This window comes from Rhinopithecus bieti, unplaced genomic scaffold (assembly GCF_001698545.2).
Source record: "Rhinopithecus bieti isolate Rb0 unplaced genomic scaffold, ASM169854v2 scaffold_65275, whole genome shotgun sequence".
Taxonomy (NCBI): Eukaryota; Metazoa; Chordata; class Mammalia; order Primates; family Cercopithecidae; genus Rhinopithecus; species Rhinopithecus bieti.
This window is the reverse complement of record NW_016826376.1, coordinates 1320325-1344619: the sequence shown is the minus strand read 5'-3', so window position 1 is coordinate 1344619 and position 24295 is coordinate 1320325. Positions and strand designations below refer to the sequence as shown.

General features: G+C 37.9%; 1 protein-coding gene across 1 annotated transcript in view; it reads right to left on the bottom strand.

The window, feature by feature from the left end:
* The window catches only part of PEX7 (peroxisomal biogenesis factor 7), a 99286-nt gene that overhangs the window by 15972 nt on the left and 59019 nt on the right, over positions 1–24295 (bottom strand). The window contains exon 9 of the mRNA XM_017863437.1: positions 2695–2794. Within this exon, the coding sequence (XP_017718926.1) occupies positions 2695–2794 (100 nt within the window). The remainder of the gene's footprint in view (positions 1–2694; positions 2795–24295) is intronic.

The window sequence follows — 24295 nt, the reverse complement described above, 5'->3', positions numbered from 1 at the left end:
AACCAGTTCACCCAGGCCCTGGGACCACCAAACAGCTGCTCAACGACATAAGCTGGCCCACAATACAGACCAGAGACTAAGCAAGAGAAGAAGCAGAGACTCGGCTCAGGCTGAGAAGAAAGCTGCTGGCAAAGGGGATGTCCCCACTAAGAGACCACCTGTCCTTCAAGCTGGGGTTAACACCGTCACCACCTTGGTGGAGAAGAAGAAGGCTTAGCTGGTGGTGACTGCACATGACGTGGATCCCATTGAGCTGACTGTCTTCCTGCCTGCCCTGTCTCTTAAAATGGGGGTCCCTGACTGTGCTGTCAAGGAAAGGGCAAGACTGGTCCACAGGATGACCCGCACCACCGTCACCTTCACACAGATTAACTCGGAAGACAAAAGGGCTTTGGTTAGGATGGTGGAAGCTATCAGGACCAATTGCAATGATAGACATGATGAGATCTGCTGTCACCGGGGGGTCAATGTCCTTGGTCCCAAGTCTGTGGCTCACACTGCCCAGCTGGAAAAGGCAAAGGCTAAAGAACCTGCCACTAAACTGGATTAAATGTACACTGTTGAGTTTTCTGTACATAAAAATAATTAAAATAATACAAATTATCATTTAAATATATATAAATTAATAATATACACAACTCAAATGTTTGTGTTTAAAATGTATTAATGTTAGATATATTAAAAAAATAAAATACTGGTTGAGATCACCATCTTAATTTGAATGAAATCTATTACTTAGGGATGTATGTCCTCTGATTAAGTCCTCTCCTCACAAAGTTGCTTTTAATAAGGTAGGTCTACTATGTGTGGAGGATTTAGAAAACATTTGGTATTCTTCAGACCTGGCGAGGAAGCGCCACAGCTGAGGAAATGGGGGTGCTGCAGCTGCTGCCACAGGTTCCAGTCTGGGCTCACAGAGGACAGGTAATAGAAATACGTAAGGATGAGGATTTAATGAATATTTCCTTAGGATCCTTTTTTTGGGGGTGCCATGTTTCAGTATGTACATTATAACTTTTTAAGACTAAAATAGAAAACAGGTACAATCATTTTATTAAAAACCATCTATAATAAATATATCAGAAAAGGACTAGTTCATCTGAAACACATTATATTTATGCTGAAAATAATGCCATTTCACTCATCACTATTTCAGATTTTTCTCTTCTTATATGCCATTAAGTCATTTTAAATGATTATTTCTAATGTTAATGGGAACATTCTAATACCGAATGAAAATCTTTTAAACTCAGAATTACATCTTTAATTCCTAAAATGAAAAACTCACAGGCCGAGAGCTCATGCCCATAATCCCAGCACTTTGAGAAGCTGAGGAGGGTGAATCACTTGAGGTCAGGAGTTTGAGACCAGCCTGGCTCACATGGTGAAACCCCATCTCTACTAAAAATACAAAGATTAGGCCAGGCACAGTGGTTCATGCCTGTAATCCTAGCACTTTGGGAGGCCAAAGCAGGTGGATCACTTGAGGTTAGCAGTTTGAGACCAGCCTGGTCATGGTCAACATGGCGAAACACCATCTCTACTAAAAATATAAAAAGTTAGCTGGGTACAGTGGCATATGCCTGTAATCCCAGCTACAGGGGTGGCTGAGGCAGGAGAATCACATGAACCCGGGAGGCGAAGGTTGCAGTGAGCCGAGATTGTACCACTGCACTCCAGCCTGGGCTGGAGTTAAAAATTAGTTGGGTGTGGTGGTGCATGCCTTTAATTTCAGATACTCAGGAGGGAAATACTCAGGTGGGATAATTGTTTGAACCTGGGAGGTTGAGGTTGCAGTGAGCCAAGATTGCACCCCTGCACTTTAGCCTGGGTGACAGTGTGAAACTCTGCCCACCACCCCCCCCCCCCCAAAAAACCTTACATATTTATTTAAATTTCAGAACACATTAATGTGAAGTGGGATTTCCTTTTTGTTTAACTTATGAAAGTTATCATAAAAGCACAGTTCCACGGTCATGCTCTAGAATTTCCAAATATTGTGTTTCACTGATATGCTGGTTCTTTAACATAGTCTGTATTTAAAGGGCCTTATCACTCAACATACTGTAGTGTTTCTGACTTGACTTTACAATTTCTAAAATGAAAAAGCTTTTTTAAAAAAAAAACCCTGAGGGATATTTAAAGTGCAAAGTGTCTACTCTCAAGTCCTCAAGAGAACAAAAAGGGAGAAATATATTGTTTATTAACTTAAATAGTAGACATTCTCCTCTACTTGTTCTCCATCTGAAGCCTCCCATTCGACATGTGGTGTGGAGACAAGGGCGACAGTCCTGAGACGGTAGTGACCTGCCTGCCCATGGTCTCAACTGCCTAGTGGGACAGCTGAGTCAGGACCACATGCTCCTGACTCCTGCCAGCCTGTGGCGACAATCCTGCCGTATTCCATCTTTCTCTTGTCACTTTTCTGTTGGGAGAGGCCTAGAGAAAGTCTTCAAAATGTTAGGATAATACCTCCTGGGAAGGTTCCTTTTTCTCTCAGAGAAATCAATCTTTCAAGAGGAGAAAGGTATGGGAACTTTCTTGATACCTCTTATTCCCCAGTAGTTTAATGCTCAAACACACAAACTTATATAGCTAAAATGGCAACAACGTTATTCATAAAAGCAACGCATGCCACACAGAGTTGGCTGTGAACTTGGGCAGAAGAGAATATCATGAGATTGTATCTGTTACCTGAGTGGGGCTCTGAAGACTGAAGTCTAAACCACAAGTAAACTCTGTATGATGCTCCACTGTTTCAAGAAGAAAGTCAGGCTTTGAAAAGTTCCAGAATCTATGAAGATAAACAAAAGGGAATAATTTAAATGCTAAAACTACCAAAAAACTTATATTAAGAAAAAATAGATATTTGACATAGCAAAGATTTTATCCAAACAGGCTCAACCAATTCATAAATACAGAACCCCACTATTAAGCCCCACATAAAAAATCCTGTAAGAAAAAAAAAATGTACTCCATCCTATTATATAGAAAAAAACCCTAATTATTCATCAATCTACCCTTATAAAAGATTATTCTACTCCCATTAGTATACCTGGTAGGACAGAAGCTTAACAAGTTTTACTTTAAAATATGTTTTTATATTGCACAAGGACACAAGATGATAGTCAGTATGCTTTTGTAGCAATTTCTAAAAGCATTCATGGCTGTAAAATAAGGATACTGAATTAAATGAATGCTAACATTTTGTGATTTTAAATACGACTTCATTTCTCAACAACTGACATGAAAGATCTTAGGCTTAATTTAAATTTCAACAGCAATTAGAATTCTTTGAAAAAAATCTGTTCTCTTATGAAAATCTCTGTAATTCTGAAATTATCTTTTTTTCTTTTTTGAGGCATAGCCTTTCTTACAGATTCCACATCAATATAATTCCTAGAATCAAGAAAAACAGAAATGTATTTTCCTGAGCCAATATTATGTATTCTACTTAACCTCCATAGACTGAAAGTGGTAATATTTACCATAATCAAGCTCTCATTTGTACTGTGCAGACAAGAATTTGGCCCTGTTTTCAATACATAACATAGTACTTTATTTCGAATGCTTTATTTGCTCATCATCTTTTTTATTTGACTCTAAACACACTATAAAAATGGCACTTTCAGGATCATAGAGTCATATCCTAATTCAGCTTCTCTAATGATCTACAACATGGCACACTGAAAGTTTAACAGATCCCGTTGAAAGAGAGTAAATTCACAGAACCAAGAGCCATAGTTTGTTTAACCTGGTGGTATTATTTCCCTAATAAATACAGAGTTGGCCCTATTAAGTTTTGAAAAGGGTTGTTGCTATGGATAATCCACTGTGTGGGTACCAAAGAAACAATGAGTAAATAGCTCATTTATCAGATTACTGAAATCTACAAAATATTTGGGGAGAGTAATTTTACTTTCGAAAATTTGTCTGTTCAACCAAATGAGGGAACAAGCTGTACACTTTCTCAGAAATCCTAATAGTGGTCTCCACTGTCTTTGCATATTTGTTTCTTCGAATTCTAGAGACAGTGAATTATATCAAAATCTAATTTTCTGGATCCCGATACTGTTTAGAGAAGCAAAAGTAACATATAATTTTGTAATTTCATTTCTAAAACATGGTTATTCACTGATTTGCATTATTTGAAACAATAATCAAATGATTTTGCATGTGGCTACCATGTTCCAAAAAATACTCAAAATGATTTAAAAATAGGCATTTAATATGGCAAAAAATGAGTTAAAGGAAAATTAAGGGTAGGAAGGTAAGATGGCATCTGCAATGAGATTGGTACATTCCATGAAGTTCTATGTCCTTGACAGGGAAGGACCTCAAGATGCTAAGCTTTCTAGCAGCCAAAGAAAAAAGGGAGACAATCAAGACCCAAATGCTTGGTGTCCACAACCAAATTGTTCCTGGAAAGCTCAGAAGGAAATTCTCCCTTGGGAGTTCAGTGACAAGAAACCCAACGTTTATGTAGTAAGAACATCCTCAACATCTGTGAGGAAACATACAGATGCTTTGCCAGCTGCTGCTTATGAGTGAATGGCATCACCCTAAAGGGCAGTTTAAAAGAATGGGTCTACGGCAAAGTCAATTTGATGTCATCCAGGTATTTAACTCTCTGACTTCATTTGAAATTTAGATTTTATTTCAGCAGAATGGGTAGACTAAATATTCTTTATGTAAACCATAAAAATTGGTTTCTTCTAGAACGTAAGGATAATACAAAGCAACGAGAATTTATTTATACTCTCCTGATAAATTCCTGGAATGCAGTTTCTGTTGTTTTGAGCCAGCTTAGGACAAAGCTGCACTGAGATAAGATAAGGTGGGCCTTATGAAAATTAAGATGCCTCACAAAGACACATGGGTGCAGCTATCCAACTTCAGTCTGAAAGTGTGATGAGGGAAGTCACACATTCAGGAGAACTGTGATTCTATTCAAAAGTCCATCTGAATTTGCTCTAATATACAGCTAATGGGTAGTCAAAACCTCACAGAGTTCTACACCACAGAATCACAGACATAATTTTAACCTGGGAAAAACGATCCAGTATTTATCTGCATCTTGCAAAGAATTCATCAAAGAAAATACATGCTGAAACTTTTTGGTAAAGGGAGGGTTAGTCTACTGAATGGCATCAAGACACTTCATTATACCATTTCACAGCTCTGGTAGAAATTATGTAACACACCAAGTGTATACATTATGGTACAAAAACTAAGAGAGGTTCATTTCCAACAGAATGGCTGACCTGGTTTCTAGACCAACATTTTAAAACAACTAAAACCCTGGAGGAAACATAAAACAAACCATCACCATTAAAACTTCATTAAAGCATTAGTGAGGAATACTAATAGTGTAAAAACCAAGTAAAGTAAATAGTAAAAACCAAGTAAAGACTGGAACCCTGAGCAGTAAATGGAACAAGGAAGCCAGCTTTTGCCTTGAGAGGATTTGCTAAACAGAGACAACCTAAGCTTCAGATTTCTTCACCTCAAGGGGATCAGGAGTCAGGAAAATTTTTTCAATCAATATTAATATGCAAAATTTAATAATTTTCAGTAGTGAAATATCAAAAATATTGTTAAATACGGTAAATTATACAAACTAAGTTGAGAAAACCAAATGCTAAACAGCATGTAAATACACTATAATTTATTATTTAATTGATAATGGTTTTTTAATAACAAAATAAATATATGTATTTCTTTCCCCATTCTCACTCTCTAATTAGCAACCACTGTTAACCATTTCATGAGTATACTTCCAGAGTTTTTCTATGTATCTCTCTTCAAGTTTCACCTGGAAAGAGTGAGTTGAAAGGAGGAGGAGCTAACAGGAAGAAAGCGGGTGTTTCTCCAAGTTTTCTCAAGTTTGCAATTAAAGGAGTGGGCATGGTCTCTCCTTGCAACCTTCTTCTGGATTCAAGCATCCCATAAGTGCTATATATCCAAGGGCCTTCATGCATATATCACGTAAGTAAAATGGGCTCCTTTTTGCTGGGAGAAGTCATACTGTAATATATCATTAAGTGGTCAAATAAGGCACATTATTCTGAAGTGAAATGTTTGTTTTGATCCAGCACATATACTACTTGGTGCCTTTTTGTCTCTTTGCTGATGAAATCATTGACTATTTAATCTCCCTCATGGGAAGTAAATATACTGAATAAGTCTTCAACGATTAAAATATTACAGAACTGTAGGAACATTTTCATTTAAATCATTATGTCATAATATAATGTCTTGGTTATTTTTTGCTTTTTGGTTCCACAATTCTTGAACAATGCAAGTACACAGCACTATATTACATCTCTCTTCTTTAAACATTTTATTATTACTTTTTTTTTTTTGAGATGGAGTCTTGCTCTGGTGCCCAGGCTGGAGTGCAGTGGCGCGATCTCGGCTCACTGCAACCTCCGCCTCCTAGGTTCAAGCGAGTCTCCTGCCTCCTGAGTAGCTGGGATTACAGGCGCATGCCACTACGCTCAGCTAAGTTTTGTATTTTTAGTAGAGACCGGGTTTTACCATGTTGGTCAGGCTGGTCTCGAACTCCTCCCCGCCTCGGCCTCCCAAAGTGCTGGGATTACAGGCGTGAGCCACTGCTCCCGACCTATTATTACTTTTTTTGGAGACAGTGAAATCATAGGTCCCTGCAGCCTCAAACTCCTGGCCTCAAGCAATCTTCCCACCCCAGCCTCCCAAACAGCTGGGACTACAGGTGGGTACCACTACGCATGGCTCCTCATAGTCTGTATTAAATAAAATGTCAGAATCATTTCAACGGTTAAGCTGAAATTACTTACTTTCTACTTTAACCAAATGTAATTTGAAATCTCTATACTAACACTTGAAATTTAGCCAACAGATGAATTCAGCAGAAGGTTTAAAGTATTTTTTTAAAGTTCTTTCTTTTCCTTTTCTGTACTCAACTTATGAGTTAGTCACGAATTACTTATGAGTCTTTCCTTACCATGAGAAAGGGACAATGTTCTGGCTATTTTTCAATGCCTTACATGTACATTAATTTTTGTTGTGTTTTTATAATTTTAAGCAAATTGCACTATTATACTCCTCTCCATTTGCAGTGCTTGGGCACAATAGTCTCTAGAGCAAGTAGCAAAAATGTAACGACACTTTCACCTCATTTAGTTACTCATTCATTCAACAATTTATGAGTCCTTCCATGTGCCAGGTAGGTGCCAAGCACCATATGCAAGACAGACATGGCCTCAGCCCTCCTGTGCAGCTCATAGTTCAGTGAGATCAACTGACATGTTTTGAAAAATCACCAAAACACAGATGTAATGACAACTGACAAGTGCCCCAAAAAGACAATGCAGGATGACTTAAGAGGATGTCCTGAAGAAGTGACATCTGAGCTGCAAATCTGAAGGCTGAGGAGTTAGCCAGGGAGAGAACAGAAGAGCAGCTTGTCTCTTGTCTGCAAGGAGCCTGACAGTGTGTGACCAGGAGGGCCCATGAGGCTGGCACAGGGAAAGGGAAGAATGTTCCAGGACATAAACAGGGCCAGGTCAAACAGGTCTTGTAGGTCATTTGAAGAATTTGGGATTTTCTCTTTAAGAAAAGAAAGAAAGAAAAAAAAAACCACTGAAGGATTTTAAGCAGCAACTTAAATTTGTGTGGTCAGTTTACTTTATTTTAAAGCATTTTAATAAACATTTTTCATTTAGAAAAGTTCTAAATTTACAGATAACTTGTGAAGATAGTAAAGGAGGGGTCCTCCTACACACCTCAACAGCCAGGTTCCCCTACTGTTAACATCTGTCTATGGTCAGCTTTGCCTTCAAAGGTGTCTCTGGCCACAGTGAAAAGAATGGACTTGAGGGCTTGAGTGAGTAAGGGAAGATCAGTGGTCCAAAAAGAGATCATAGCAGCTTGGACTTAAGGTGCTGACCGTGATGATGAAGAAAAGTTGATGGACTGGAGATTTATTTAGGCAGAAGAATTAATACAACCTGGTGATTAATGGAACAGAAGACATAAAAAAAGATTCTTATGTTTCTTGCTTCATTCATAATACTCATAATACTTCCATGCATTTATTTATTTCTTAATACAAATCTATCCTCCTTTAATAGGCAATAAGCTCCTTGAATTCAGGGACAGTGTCCTATTCTTCTTTGTATCTCTTGCATGTATAAAAATGTCTGACACATGGTCAACCAAAGAATTTATGGACACTCATGAATGAATGAATAAGCAAATAAATATACAATGGGTATAATTATTCTCATTTCAAAGGTGAAGACAATATGGTCCAGGAAATTAAGCAATCCATGGTTGTAGAGCTAATAAATGGCAGCCCCAAAACACAGACCCTCCTGACATCATGTCTAGTACTTTTTCTACTAAAAAAGATGGCACCATACATTTTTTTTCTCTAGGCCTAGGTCATGCCAGAAAATTTTAAATGTAGGTGGGCAGAATCTGGAATTCTTCAGGCAGTTTTGATTAACACCCTGAAAGTTCAAATAGGCCCGGACCAAGTCAAGTATCCCCCAAACTCTTCAAACAACAGAAAGAATTTCATAAGCCAAAGCCCATGCCAAGAGCCCATTAGTCAGCCACTTACAATCAAAACCCTAAGGAAATTATGAGCCAGAATACATCTGAACTACCATGGCAAGGACTTTAGGAATTTTCTTTTCTCTCTTCTAATATTTTTTACATGCACATACTGCATCCTCTAGTCTACTGTGCTGTCTCTTTCTAACTTATGTATCACTCACCTCTCTTTCTGTAACCACTCAGATTTCCATCCTTTTGCAGTGAACCCCCTATAGAACATATGGACTCATGGGCCTATTTCTTTATGATCTGTATCACTTTTGGAAGAGATTAAACAACAGAAGTGGTCGGGCATGGTAGCTCATGCCTGTAATCCCAATACTTTGGGAGGGCAAGGCAGGTGGATCACTTGAGGTCAGGAGTTCAAGCCCAGCCTGAGCAACATGACAAAACCCTGTCTACCAAAAATACAAAAATTAGCCAGACATGGATGGTGGTGGATGCCTACAGTCCCAGCTACTTGCGAGGCTGAGGCAGGAGGATCGCTTGAACCCAGGAGGTAGAGGCTGCAGAGAACTGTGACCTGCAGTAGCCTTAGCAACAGAGTGAGACTCTGTCTCAAAAAAAAAAAAAAAGAAGTTGTTGGCTAGCAAAACAGTTTTATAGAGTTAAGCTATTCATTCACTCAAAAATATTTACTGGGCCGGGCGTGGTGGCTTACGCCTATAACCTCAGCACTTTGGGAGGCCAAGGCAGGTGGATCACGAGGTCAAGAGATTGAGACCATCCTGGCCAACACAGTGAAACCCAGGTCTCTACTAAAAACACAAAAATGAGCTGGGGGTGGTGGCGGGCTCTTGTAGTCCCAGCTACTCGGGAGGTTGAGGCAGGAGAATCACTTGAACCTGGGAGGCGGAGGTTGCAGTGAGCTGAGATTGTGCCACTGCACTCCAGCCTGGCAACAGAGTGAGACTCGGTCTCAAAAAAAAAAAAAATTATTAATGATAACATTCATTTATTTGCATGATTTGATTAAAAATTGTTTTTTGGTTTTGGAACTTGTACTAATAATAACAAAAATAAAGTTTAAAACAGAAAAAAAACCTAACTACCTGCTAAATGAAGAATACATGATCAATTGTGAAAAATTACTGAACAATTTTCAAAGATGTCTCTCGGAATGTTCAATCACTAATATCCAGAAACCCCACATTTACAAACTTTGAAGGTTACATATGATAAAATTCCAGACTTAAGCTTCCCTCTCAAAATGAGTCCATCACAATATTTCATCTAAAACTCTAATCAGATCAATATTTTAGAGGAGCAGACTTTACTTCATCACAATCAACATTAAGCCTGGGAACCACATACCACAAAGCCTAGGGTACTTGGACAAATTAATGAAAATCATCAGGCTGATGGAAGGCCTGCTCTGAAAGTATTTATGGCAGAGATCCACAGGGATGCAGGATGACTTTCTAAAGAATGCCACATCTCAGTAAGAGGAGATAAAGGAAAAGAGCCAAAACTCCTCTGTGGTTTGTGTATTGCTTACTGGTACAAATCAAAGAATCATGAAATGACTTTTGCAATACACTTTCAAATAAATACTTGACTAAAAAAGAAAGAAAACTGGAAGAACTCTACTCATGAAATAGTATCACTATCTTAGGAATAAGAATAGTCTGTGTACATATGAAGAGTAACTGGCAGCACCAAAATGTGGCCACCTAGAGCAAAAGAGCATTTCACCGATGGATAATGTGACCACATAGTGTTGCTTTAGAACTTCACCCCATATCTAAATGTTGACAATCATTAAGCTTACAGCAGCTGCCTATGCTTTGGTCATTTATTAGCAACATTACCATGAAATACTTAATGTCCTCATCTCTGCAGCTAAGCATTTATGAAGAAACCCACTCAGGCCGTCACGTAATGGAATGTCCGCACTGCTTACGGTGATCTCCTTTATTTAACAACTCTCTCCTCAGCAGACGGTGGACACAGTGATGGGGGTGTGGAGGGGGAGAAGACAGACACCGACAAAGAGAGAAAAAAACAGAGACAGAGCAGACCAAATAATTCTGTTCCTTTTCTTGTAAACGGACATGAAAGCTTGAGGAAAAAAAAGAAAAAAAAAAATCAGCCTGCAGGACCAGGAGGAATGACAAAGTCAGCTGTGCAGTTTCACTGCCTTCCATAGGCCGCACTGCGCACCGTGCTTCTGCCTTTGGGCTCTGAGGGACCCCACAGTCTGAGAAATACTCCTCCGTTTATATTTAAGCTATCTAACGATGGTTTCTGTTTTACATATGTGTGCACAGACACACATACTGTAAATAATACAGTTAAGAAAGATAAGGGACTCTGCTGAATTTTATTTAGGATGAAAATAGATGAATAATTACAGTTTTTTATTCTCCATATGGTTCATTTCATTAAGTCCAATCTCTAAGAATTCCATTTTAGAATATTTAGTGTTGCCACACTCTAGGATTTCCAGACAGGCCTCAAAGGGTGCATTATTCACCCTTGTGCTCTCTGGGAACTGTGTAAACTACTACCAGCTGACTGGCAGTACCCAGTTGGTCTAAGTAAATAGGCTTACTATGTGTGCAAATAACGGAGAGAGGGAAAGACAGGTTTTCTGCTCAATTATCCTTTTCTTAAAAACTATAATTGCACAGATTAGAGTCAACTAATTCTACAAGGTTTATAACAGAAAACAGCAGCTTCCTGCTGTACTTTTTCAATCTTTCACCTCAGAGGCAATCACTCTAAATTCTTTTAGTTGCTTCTTCTGATATTTTACTCTATATTTCTAAATAATATGCTCATGGAGCTCATTTATTTTGTCATTTTCAGATATTATCTTTTGACTTCCTACTCTGAAAATGAGAAAAGCAATATCTACATTTAAAATACAAATACATGCAACAAAATCTACTCAGTTGCCCTACTGAAACCGCACAATAGGATTTTTTAAAAAGTATGATGTAAATTAACTGACAAAGTCCATAAATTTTCTGTAGGAACTAATCAGCAGAATTCAAAGTTCAAAGCAGTGACTTACACTGCATTAAGCTAAGGCTTAACATTCCTCGCTCCTTTTAGATTTATCTATTTATTCATGTGCTTGCATTTGGTTATGAATTAGACATGGATCTGGTTTGATTCTTAAAGAAAAATGTTAGTAACAAATAATTCTGAAAATGTTCTGCAGTTATAAAGCAAGCTATTTAAAACCAAAAGTCTTACAAGTTTCTTTCCAATTAATGTACGTTGTTTCATTTTATAGGAAATTATTTTCATTTTCATCTGGTACTTAACTTACAAAAGTATACTTCACTTCATGAAAAGATCTTTCCAGTATGATAGTAATTAACACAAGAATTTTCTAATTTAAACAAGTCAAATGGAAAAACTCTTTTGGGACATATTAAAAACTAACATATCAACAAACTTGGGAGTTATTGCTTCATACATACAAATATGTATCTTAACCCAAAGGTATATGAAGCTTAGAGATTTGTCAGTATATTGCATATTACAATTGATTTGCAGGAAAAAAAATGTTTATCTGTCACTTTAGTTAACAATCAGGAAATACGACGGTTCCAAATGTGCGAAATACTAACATTCTATTAGTTAGTCAGTGCTGACTTAACCACAATTGAACAGCAAGTTTTCTCCTTGGAAAAGATTTCGCATTCCAACAGGACTTTCCACCTTAAATTGTTTTATTAATGACTGCTTCAGAAATATTTAAAGTGGAAACCATATTAAAATACAAGTGTTTGAGCTTCTACAGTCAGAGTGACCAAAGGATATCACAATTTTTCATTTAATTCGAATTCACTTACATGTATAAACATGTACTTAGTATATCCACATCCCAGGAGTCAGGGACAAAACACTAAAACAGAGAAGTCCTACCCTGTCAAGCAGTGTGCTTTATTAACACAGAATAAATTCAGTACTAAAATATCCTTGCAAGGATTACACACATCGGGGAACGCAAATATTCCCGTTCTTAAAAAGAAACCAAAGACGACTATTAAGATGCTTTTCTAAAGTCATTGGTGAGGTGTGGTGAACCTGTCTCACAAAGTGAGAAACGGCGATAGGGTTACAAAGACATTTCTAGCCAAGATATCTGAAGGCACAGCACATTTAAAAAATCTCTGATCATCCTAAGAATTTAACTGTAGTTCCTGCTAATGTTAACAATCAGTATCATATCATTAGCCACATGATTTCTTGTGGTTTGATGAACAAAAGTAGAGGAATTAAAAACAACTATTTTAAAAGATGAGGTAAAATGATCATCTGAAGCTGCATGGCAGCTCATATTCAGCCACATTTCTTATCTGTTTACTCTGACTGACCTTTTTTTGTTGGTAAGGGGGACTAGGTAAAGTTGAAATGAAAGGTTTGTGAGGCAGAGTACATATTCAACTATACTATCTATTTACTTTGGCTGACCTTTTTTTAAGGGGAAGGGGAAGAAAGAGAAGTATCTGCCTGTGGAAATCTCTGTGCTAATAAACATAAGGATCAAAAAAGCCCATCAGCCACACCAAAGTTAAGACACTTACTAGATAAGGGCAAATCCCATGAGAGCATCTGTGACAAAGATAAAAGGTATTTCTGCATCCTCTACTTTAAGATTTTAAGTTTACTACAATCCAATTAAAAATCATTTTCTCACTTAACACAATATAATAAAGCTAGTTATCTTATTCTACAATTAAACTGATATCATTAAATAATAACATTAACTAGAAGGTATCTCAGGCTCTTATTTTGTGTGAGTAAATACAGCTTGCTTTTTTCTCAAGTGTTTTTATTTTGAAAATTACCAACCCACAGTAAACCTCAAAGAATAAAAAGAACACCCATATGTCCTTTGTCTAGTTTACTAACTGTTAGAAATTTTGCCACATTTGTTTTATCTTTCTCTCTCTACACATATGCATATGAAGGAATATTTTTGCTGAACCATTTAAAATAAACTGCAGACATCATAACTTGTCTTCGTCATTTTGCTGGTTTTCAGCAATTTTGATCAGAAATATAAGAACATATTTATAGTGACATGACAACAAGAATAAAGTCTGAAGAATATATATGGGAATAAAAAATAAAATTCTGAGTGCCAGATATGGGCCAGGCACTATGGGAACAGCCTTGCATATATTGATATTTAAATCTCATAACAGTACATCTTATGACTGAGGAAACAAAGGCTCAGGGAGGTTAAGTCACTTTATAAGAGATCAAATATAACCAAATTACATTAATTATATATTAAGTAATATATAAATAAATTATAACATAGCTAGTAATGGCAAATTCAGGATTTTAAGCTGTATCTCTTTTTCTATTACATCATGCTGCCTCCTTATGAAATAATTTTTTCAACAAATGTGTGTAGGTAATACGTAACAATTTAGGGGAAAATTTCTAAATAGATTGAAATGAAGTAGAAGTGGTCACCTGGTAACAGGTTTTTTTTGTTTGTTTTTTTCAAGATAGGGTCTCACTCTGCTGCCCAGGCAGGAGTACAATGGTGCAAACATGGCTCACTGCAGCTACCATCTCCTGGGCTCAAGAGATCCTCCTGCCTCAGCATCCCAAGTAGCTGAGATCACAGGTGTGTGCCACCATACCTGGCTAATGTTTTAATTTTGTAGAGGGGGGTCTCATCATGTCGTCCAGGCTGGTCTCGAACTCCTAGGCTCAAGAAATTTTCCCCCCTTGGCCTCCCCAAGTGCTGGGAATACAGGCATAGGTCACTGCGCTCAGCCCCTCTGGGAACAGATTTGAATCAAATGCCCAAACATATTCAACTTTGTATGGTGTGACCATTATCCTGGTTCACGCTGCACCACATCCACTAGGTTCACTCTCCTACTTCACCTTCACAGTGCAATGAAAATTCCTATTCACAAAGCTCCTTAGTGATTGTAAGCAATATAATTATGTTATTAATGTAATGCTAGGTAACGCATGAATGATTATATATCTTAACTCTCCCTAAAGTACTTACATTTTAAAATGGGAAACATTATTACTACTAGTATTCTCATTTAAAACATCTGCTATTTTTTTGAGCTCTTACTATGTGCCAGAGTATTTACAGATACTACTTCATTTAATCCTCTGAACATCCCAGCAAGGTAGATCACAGTTCATTTCCCATTTTTCACAGCTAGTAAATAGAGGAGTCAGCTTTTCACTTCAAGTATGACTCACTCAAAGGTCTACATGCTCACCCCACTACGTAATAGATGTCTAATCTATAGCACGTTCCTAAATATCTCCAAAGAACAGGGATGTGGAGGGACAGAGCTGATTCTAGATAACTTCCTATCCCCAATTTGTACTTCTCTTTCACCTCCAAGGAGCAGAGGACAACAAAAGGCTAGATGGGGCTGCTTGCTCTTGCTGCTGTAAAATAAAAATTATTGCCTCACCCTTGAAGACTAAAGGTGAAATGGCCTCAAGCCCAATGAGACAGCCTTCTGTCACCACCCATTCTAGCCTTAATAATGACAAACGTAGCAAACACTTACATAGTACTTACTATGTGCCAGCATTTGTGTATATTAGCTCTTCTGAAGCAGAAGCAGCTTTCCAGACCCTAAAGAAGGCCCTAACCCAAGCCCCAGGGTTAAGCTTGCCAACTGGGCAAGACTTTTCTTCATACGTCACAGAAAAAACAGGAATAGCTCTAGGAGTCCTTACACGGGTCCGAGGGACCAGCTTGCAACCCGTGGCATACCTGAGTAAGGAAACTGATGTAGTGGCAAAGGGTTGGCCTCACTGTTTACGGGTAGTGGCGCAGTAGCAGTCTTAGTATCTGAAGCAGTTAAAATGGTACAGGGAAGAGATCTTACTGTGTGGACATCTCACGATGTAAACGGCATACTCACTGCTAAAGGAGACTTGTGGCTGTCAGACAACCATTTGCTTAAATATCAGGCTCTATTAATTGAAAGGCCAGTGCTGCGACTGCATACTTCAGCAACTCAACCCAGCCACGTTTCTTCCAGACAATGCAGAAAAGATAGAACATAACTGTCAACAGGTGATTGCTCAAATCTACGCCACTCAAAGGGACCTTATAGAGGTTCCCTTGACTGACCCCTACCTCAACTTGTATACGATGGAAGTTCCTTTGTAGAAAAAGGACTTCAAAAAGCAGGGTATGCAGTGGTCAGTGATAATGGAATACTTGAAAGTAACCTGCTCGCTCCAGGAACTAGCGTTCAGCTGGCAGAACTAATAGCCCTCACTCGGGCACTAGAATTAGGAGAAGGAAAAAGGGTAAATATATATACATACTCTAAGTAAGCTTACCTAGTCCTCCATGCCCATACAGCAATATGGAGAGAAAGGCAATTCCTAACTTACGAGGGAACACTTATCAAACATCAGTAAGCCATTAGGAGATTATTATTAGCTGTACAGAAACCTAAAGAGTGGCAGTCTTACACTGCCGGGGTCATCAGAAAGGAAAGGAAAGGGAAATAGAAGGGAATTGCCAAGTGGCTATTGAAGCCAAAAGAGCCACAAGGCAGGACCCTCCAGCAGAAATGCTTATAGAAGGACCCCTAGTATGGGGTAATTCCCTCTGGGAAACCAAGCCCCAGTACTCAGCAAGAGAAATAGAAAGGGGAACCTCAAGAGGATATAGTTTCCTCTCCTCAGGATGGCTAGCCACCCAAGAAGGGAAAATACTTTTGCCTGCAGCTAACCAATGGAAATTACTTAAAACCCTTCACCAGACCTTTCACTTGGGTATTGATAGCACTTATCAGATGGCCAAATCATTATTTACTGGACCAGGCCTTTTCAAAACTATCAAGCAGATAGCCAGGGCCTATGAAGTGTGCTAAAGAAATAATGCCCTGCACTGCAGGCCATACATTTCAATCCCTGTATCTTTAACCTCCTTGTTAGGTTTGTCTCTTCCAGAATCGAAGATGTAAAACTGCAAATGTTTCTTCAAACGGAGCCCCAGATGCAGTCCATGACTAAGATCTACTGCGGACCCTTGGACTGGCCTGCTAGCCCATGTTCCAATGTTAATGACATCGAAGGCACCCCTCCCAAGGAAATCTCAACTGCACGACCCTTACTACGCCCCAATTCAGCAGGAAGCAGTTAGAGCAGTCGTCAGCCAACCTCCCCAACAGCACTTGGGTTTTCCTGTTGAGAGGGGGGACTGAGAGACAGGACTAGCTGGATTTCCTAGGCCGACTAAGAATCCCTAAGCCTAGCTGGTAAGGTGACCATATCCACTTTTAAACATGGGGCTTGCAACTTAGCTCACACCCGACCAATCAGGTAGTAAAAAGAGCTCACTAAAATGCTAACTAGGTAAAAACGGGAGGTAAAGAAATAGCCAATCATTTATCACTTGAGAGCACAGGGGGAGGGACAATGATTGGGATATAAACCCAGGCATTCGAGCCAGCAACGGCTACCCGCTTTGGGTCCCCTCCCATTTTATGGGAGCTCTGTTTTCACTCTATTAAATCTTGCAACTGCAAATAAATAAAGTAAAATAAAATAAAAAGCTTGTGTTACAAATATTAGCCATCCAGAGAATCTAAAGGTAGTATTTGTATAGTTATCAGTGCTAAAAATTAAACAGGTTATTGCTGGTCTTATATCTGAAATATTTTCTTCTTGTTAAAATGGTTTTCTGACACTAAAATATCATCAATCCAATCAGATTTGAAATTCTTCAGAGGATAAATTTAACTCATATCACATGGAGTAAAATCCACCAAAACGCACCTTTTCTGACCTTTCCAATCAGTGGTCACCGCATTCAAATAATGAGACTAGACTCCCACAGGCATTAGAACGATTAAAGTCTTATTCTTGACATGTGTTGAAAATTACAAATATACATACATGTAATATAGTCAAAAGTGAAGGGTTTTCAAATGATTTTGGCTTCCTTTTCTATTTATTTTTCTTGTTACAAAAAAGTCTTCAATAATCTTATATTGGAATACACAATCACTAGCCTCCAGTTACATTCAGTATGGAGGTGAAACAGTAATTTAGTAGCTACAATATATGTTAAAATTAAAATTATATTTCTAAAAAAATGATGCTGCTTCTATATACTGCCTGTGAAGCAATGCTCCATTTCGTAGTGGGAAAATGTTCACCAATTTTTCAAGAAAAAGGAGAATTCCAGGTTTCTGGCTTGTTTGAATAGGGATAAGGTTTCCATTAACTGAGATAAATAACACAGATAAACAAGCAAAGAAGGAGTTCAGTATGAGATTCCTGTTTGGACACTCAGGTGCCTGTGTTCAGATACAGCAGAATATGCAGGCCTAAGGCTCTCAAGAAAGGCCAGACCTTGAAGAAGGGTCTGGAATCATCACTTAGAATGGGCATGTAAAAAAAAGTTCTAAACCAAAGGGAGCTGACCAAGTTTAAGGGGAAGAGAAGGAGATTCTATGATGAACTCGAAGAAGGAAGGGTCAGAGGAGAGTAAAACAAATAAACAAAAAAGAACATGGAATCCCTAGGATAAGGAGTTTCCAGAACGGAAGGTATGATTGACAGTGTAAAACAGAAAAAGGTTCAGCATGACAAATGCTGACAAGTGGACTAGATTTGGTTTTACAGAGGTTGCCAGTGGTTTCTGCCAGAGCAATTTCAGTAAAGAAGTAGGGACTGAAGCCAGTTGTGCCATTAGGAAGAACTGTAAGTGCCTATGCCTATAAGCTTTCAAAGGTCTACAAAATGCCTGAGAGCTGAACATTTAAATTAAACTTTTAAAATAATTAAATTTAAAATTAATAAATCAACATTACTAATTGATAAACCTGGCACTCAGAAACATTTCATTCCACTTGGAAACAATTTCTAGGTTAGGGTTGTTGTTTTTTTTTTTACTTCATATGAATTCCTTAGCAAGCATAATGATTGCCAAAAAATCATAATCAATCATAAGTGAGTTACTCAATGCAAATCACTTCAAAAGCAAAAGCCACAAATCTTTTCAAAATAACTAACCCTATTTAATCAGTGATGTGGATCCATTGTATAGGTTCAAGTGATCCAGGGTAAGACCTCCAACATAGAGTACCCTGGGACAGTGAAGACCTTAAAATGGCCCTGGTGAATGGAAGCTTACGGGGACACTAAAAGCTTGGCTAAGAAAAAAAGAGAGATGTAAGAGAGGAGTTAAAGTCAAATGCAGGATGAAGGAAAATGTTACAGGCTGAGGAAAAAGTCACCAGAGATTTGGACACTAAAGATATACAGAGATATGGGGGGAGAAGAGGTTGCTTCACGGCGTAAAGTCCTGAAGAAAACAAGTATGAGGGATCAACAGCATGCATGTCTAAGGGTTCTAAATAACAGGAGGAATGAAGAGGTACAGATTTAGAGAAAATCCGCAGGCCTAGCTTAGAAATTAAGATAATTTGTGCTTGAGTCCCACAATTATTATTATTATTCTAAAGGTAAGATCTTTTGCTGAATGTGCAGGGAATAGGGTTGGGAAGATGGCTTTAGAAGAGAGGCAAAGGGCCAGGTGTGGCGGCTCACGCCTATAATCCCAGCACTTTGGGAGGCTGTGGTGGGCAGATCGCTTGAGGTCAGTTCGAGACCAGCCTGGCCAACGTGGTAAAACCACATCTCTACTAAACATACAAACACTAGCTGGGGGTGGTGGTGTGTGCCTGTAGTCCTAGATAGTCAGGAGGCTAAGGTGGGAGAATCACTTGAACCCTGGAGGTGGAGGTTACAATGAGCCAAGATTGCACAAGTGCACTGCAGCCTGGGTGACAGCGAGACTGTCTCAAAAAAAAAAAAAAAAAAAAAAGAAGAAGAAGAAGAGAGGGAAAAGCAATTAAGAATTATCACAGTATTTTCAAGAATATCTTCTCATATAATTCTTGTAATCACCCTGTGAGCTTGTGAGCACAGATGTCACTAGTTGCCATATTACATATTAATAAAAGAAACCTGGACTCTAAGTTATACAGGATCATTGCTTTCAAATATATTTTTAACTTTATGTTTAACTTATGTTAAAGATATCCTATTATTGAACTACAAATCTCAATTTTCCCAAGTGCTTACAAATATAGCTACAACACCTTTGATCTGGTCTCAGGACCATGACCTAAGCCACCTCCCTCACCAGGGGCACTAAATACCTATTCCCCCTCCCCCGTCCATACTCAGAGACTCAGCACTTAACAGTGGAGAGAAAAGTAAGGATTCTGAGCATGGTTTGATACTCCCAAGATTTTCAGAAATGTAGTTCACATCCAGTGTTAACAAACATTCCTGACACAAACTTACATCTACAAAAGTAAAGCATTTTCCCACAGGGTGTTTAGGGGAACTTAAATACATAAAACAGGGAGTGGTCAGTCAGTACGATTAAGATCATAATGACAATCCTGAGAAGAAAGTCTCAGTAGTCATTAGATTTTTCTCTTTAATCAGAAACAAAGCACCAAATGGATTTAAGATGTCCCAATTAAAACTGTTAAGAATACCAAATATGAGATCACCAAAAGATTAAATGTCTCATCTCAGTTTATGCTTTCTTAACAGAAAGATGTTCGAATTCCAAGATCCTGTATGTGGAAATCTTTTTGAACCCATGAGCGACAATATATAAGAGAAGATTCCAAGTTCTCTCTTCATCCTGCTTAACCTATCTGGTGGATCTGACATTACTGGCCATTCACACCTTGTTGAAAGCCCCTCCTCCCACAGCTTCTGTGACTATTGCATGCTCTAAGGTTTCCTCCTGTTCCTGGTGGGCTGCTCCTTCCTGCTTTCCAACATGAATTCCCTCCTGAAGAAAGGAATTTTTTGTTCTTTCTGTACACTTATCTCCCTTTGGCTTATTCATTCTTATGGAATGAACTATCAGTAAGTAAATGGTGTCCAAATCTACATGCACAGCCTTCACCTCCGGTCAGTGATCTAGCTCCGCAGTTCCAGGTTCTTCCTTTCTGTTGTGTTGCCATTAGTTGGTTCCCAAGTTGAAAAATCTATAATCACTACTTATTATTTTATATAGAATACTAAAAACAAACAAACAAAAGCCTGGTTATAGTACACTTTTGAGAGCTGGGAGCCTCCACGTGATTATGCTTCCCAGTTGTCTGCCTGCTTGTATTGAATGAATCAAGAAAACCAAGTTAAGGCATGAAATGCATCTCAAGGCTTTGTAATTTATTCTGTTGGAAGCACATTTTATACAAACAAAGTTGTATAGACTGGGCCATATCTAATATGGACTCAGAAGTGAGGAGAGAGGAGATTTGGGTAGTCTAGGCAATGAGGCTGTGTAAATCCAAAACTGTTACTGTATTCTTACAAAAACCAATACAGAACAACAAAGAGAACAAATAAAACTATACAAACTTCAGGTCTTCCACACATCCAAACTTCAAATTAACTGTAAGAAGAAAAATCCAAACAGAATCCTTATGAGCTCTCCTCCTTGTTCCAGCTGCAAGCCTGTGTGAATGGCAAGGACAGTTAGGGGAACACTGAATGGTACAGAGAGGGCAGGAGCTAGGATTAGGTCTAACGCTGACATAAAACCATCATGAGAAAGAGAAAGTGCATCCTATGAGTGAAAATACTGAAAAAAGGCATAATAAAGATTAGATTACAGATTTTAAAGTACACTGGATACAGGGAGGTGATCTTGGAAAGCTGATAGTTTAGGGGGGAAAGGAAATTAAAAGGAAGGAAAGGTGCCAACCTCAAACCATTAACCCTGTCCACAGATATAAAGAGACAAAAAAATTCTTTATTTATTTTTAAAAACACACATACACAAATAAATGGTTACAAGAATTCCAACAATTCATCTGACAAAAACTTCCCTCAAAAAAAAAAATAGCGAAGTAGAAAACTGTAACATATTCTAAATTGAATCAAATATCTTCAAGCAAGCACTTGGGGACATGGAAGAAAAAAAACCAACAAAACCCTTGATTAGGAACTCAACAACAAAGAAAAGAAGTGGACAAAAACAGAAAGAACTGAAACAGACCTGACTGAACTCAAGAAAGAAATACAAGAAAAAAGGCAAAATCATTTCACAAATAAACACAGAATTACACTGGGGCCCAAGAAGAACAGATTCACACAAAAGCATAACAAGGGCATTGAAGACAACAGGAAAACAACCAAGAAAATGAAAATGAGATAAAGAAAGAAAGAAGGAAAAATTATCAGAGAGAAAGTATCTGATACAGAACACAAGTAAAGGAGAGTCCTTTTATATATAATGGAAGTTCCACAGAAAATTAAACAATTAAGTAGAACTATTATTTAAAATTATAATCCAAAAAACTTTCTGGGAATAAAAGAGGACCCCAATCTATACACTTAAAGAGCTCACTGAGCCTGCAGCAAGAAAAACAAAAATGCAACAAGGGTTCTTTTTCCCCCCAGGGGTCTTGAGGAGGAAGAAAGGAGTTGGGGGGGGTGGGACGGGGAGTGTGCCAAACAACTTACAACTACAAGAAAATTAGACTGGCATTAGAATTCTCAAAAACGACATAGAAAACAAGGTAAAACATAGTAGCATTTTCAAAACCTCAAAGAAAGAAATGTAAATCAAGGAGTTTCTATTCAGCTAAACTATCCTCCAAGTAGGAAAACTACAGAAAAATAGTTTTAAACATACGAGAGTTCATGAGAATTCTATGCCCATCAGTCCCTCCTGAGAAATCTATGGCATTTCCTCAAGATAAACTGCATCAGATAATGGGGGAAACTCAGGCAAAAAAAAAATTGATAATGAGCATTTAATATATTTAATTATACAGTATTTAAGACTAAAACAAAGGTAGAAACCAAGTAAAAATATATCATATGCTATGTGCTATATGTTACATGTTGCATATTCTAACAAATCATAAATAAAACAAAATTTGATGGAAAAGGGAAAATAAAAGGGAAAGTAGAACAAGTTCACTGGTTATTATATAAGAAATAGGAGGGATTTCACAAAATATAATGAAAACTTACAACCAGGCAATAAATAGTTTTTTTAAGAAAACTTATGAAGACATTTAAAAGTTGTAACACCAAAGGCAACCACTAAAACAAACACATAAAAACTTACCTAAATGTCAAAAAAATTTTAAGTCAAAGAAAAAAAACAAAATACAACAGAAAAACACATCACACACAGAAACATAGCAAATAAAATACAAATACTAATCATAACATAAAATATGACACATTCGATGCTAAACATTTTTATCAAGAAATATGAAAGAGTTAAACTTACATATTCTAATAAAAAGACTATTTGTTCACTAAGCAAGATCCTAATATATGCTCTATACAAAGACATACCTAGAACAAAATGGTTCAACAAAATTGTTTAAAAATAAAGGTATGGGGGTTCAACATACGCAAATCAATAAACGTAACCCATCACATAAATAGAACCAATGACAAAAACCCCATGATTATCTCAATAAATGCACAAACGGCTTTTAATAAAATTCAACACCCTTCATGTTAAAAACTCTCAATAAACTACATATTGAAGGAACGTATCTCAAAATAATAAAAGCTATTTATGACAAACCCACAGCCAATATCATACCAAATGGGCAAGAGCTGGAAGCATTCCCTTTGAAAATCAGCACAAGACAAGGATGCCCTCCCTCACCTCTCCTATTCAACACAGTGTTGGAAGTTCTGGCCAGGGCAATCAGGCAAGAGAAAGGAATAAATGCTATTCATATAGGAAGAGAGGAAGTCAAATCATCTGTGTTTGCACATGACATGATTGTATATTTAGAAAAACCCCATTGTCTCAGTCCCAAGTCTCCTTAAGCTGATAAGCAACTTCAGCAAAGTCTCAGGATACAAAATCAATGTGCAGAAATCACAAGCATTCCTATACACCAGTAACAGACAAACAGAGAGCCAAATGACACGTGAACTCCCATTCACAAATGCTACAAAGGGAATAAAATACCTAGGCCAGGAATACAACTTAGAAGGGATGTGAAGAACCTCTTCAAGGAGAACCACAAACCACTGCTCAAGGAAGTCAGAGAGGACACAAACGAATGGAAAAACATTCCATGCTCATGGATAGGAAGAATCAATATCGTGAAAATAGCCATACTGCCAGAAGTAATGTACAGATTCAATGCTATCCTCATCAAACTACCACTGACTTTCTTCACAGAATTAGAAAAAAAATACTACTTTAAATTTCATATGAAACAAAAAAAGAGCCCATATAGCCAAGACAATCCTACAAAGCTGAAGGCATCACGTTACCTGACTTCAAACTATACTACAAGGCTACAGTAACCAAAACAGCATGGTACTAGGGCCAAAACAGATATATAGACCAAGGGAACAGAACAGGGGCCTCAGAAATAACGCCACACACCTACAACCATCTGATCTTTGACAAACCCAACAAAAACAAGCAATGGGGGAAGGTTTCCCTATTTAATAAATGGTGTTGGGTAAACCGGCTAGCCATATGCAGAAAACTGAAACTGGACCACTTCCTTATACTTTATACAAAAATTAACTCAAGATGGATTAAAGACTTAAATGTAAAACCCAAAACCATAAAAACCCTAGAAGAAAACCTAGGCAATACCATTCAGGACATAGGCCTGGGCAAAGACTTCATGACTAAAACACCAAAAGCAATGGCAACAACAGCCAAAATTGACAA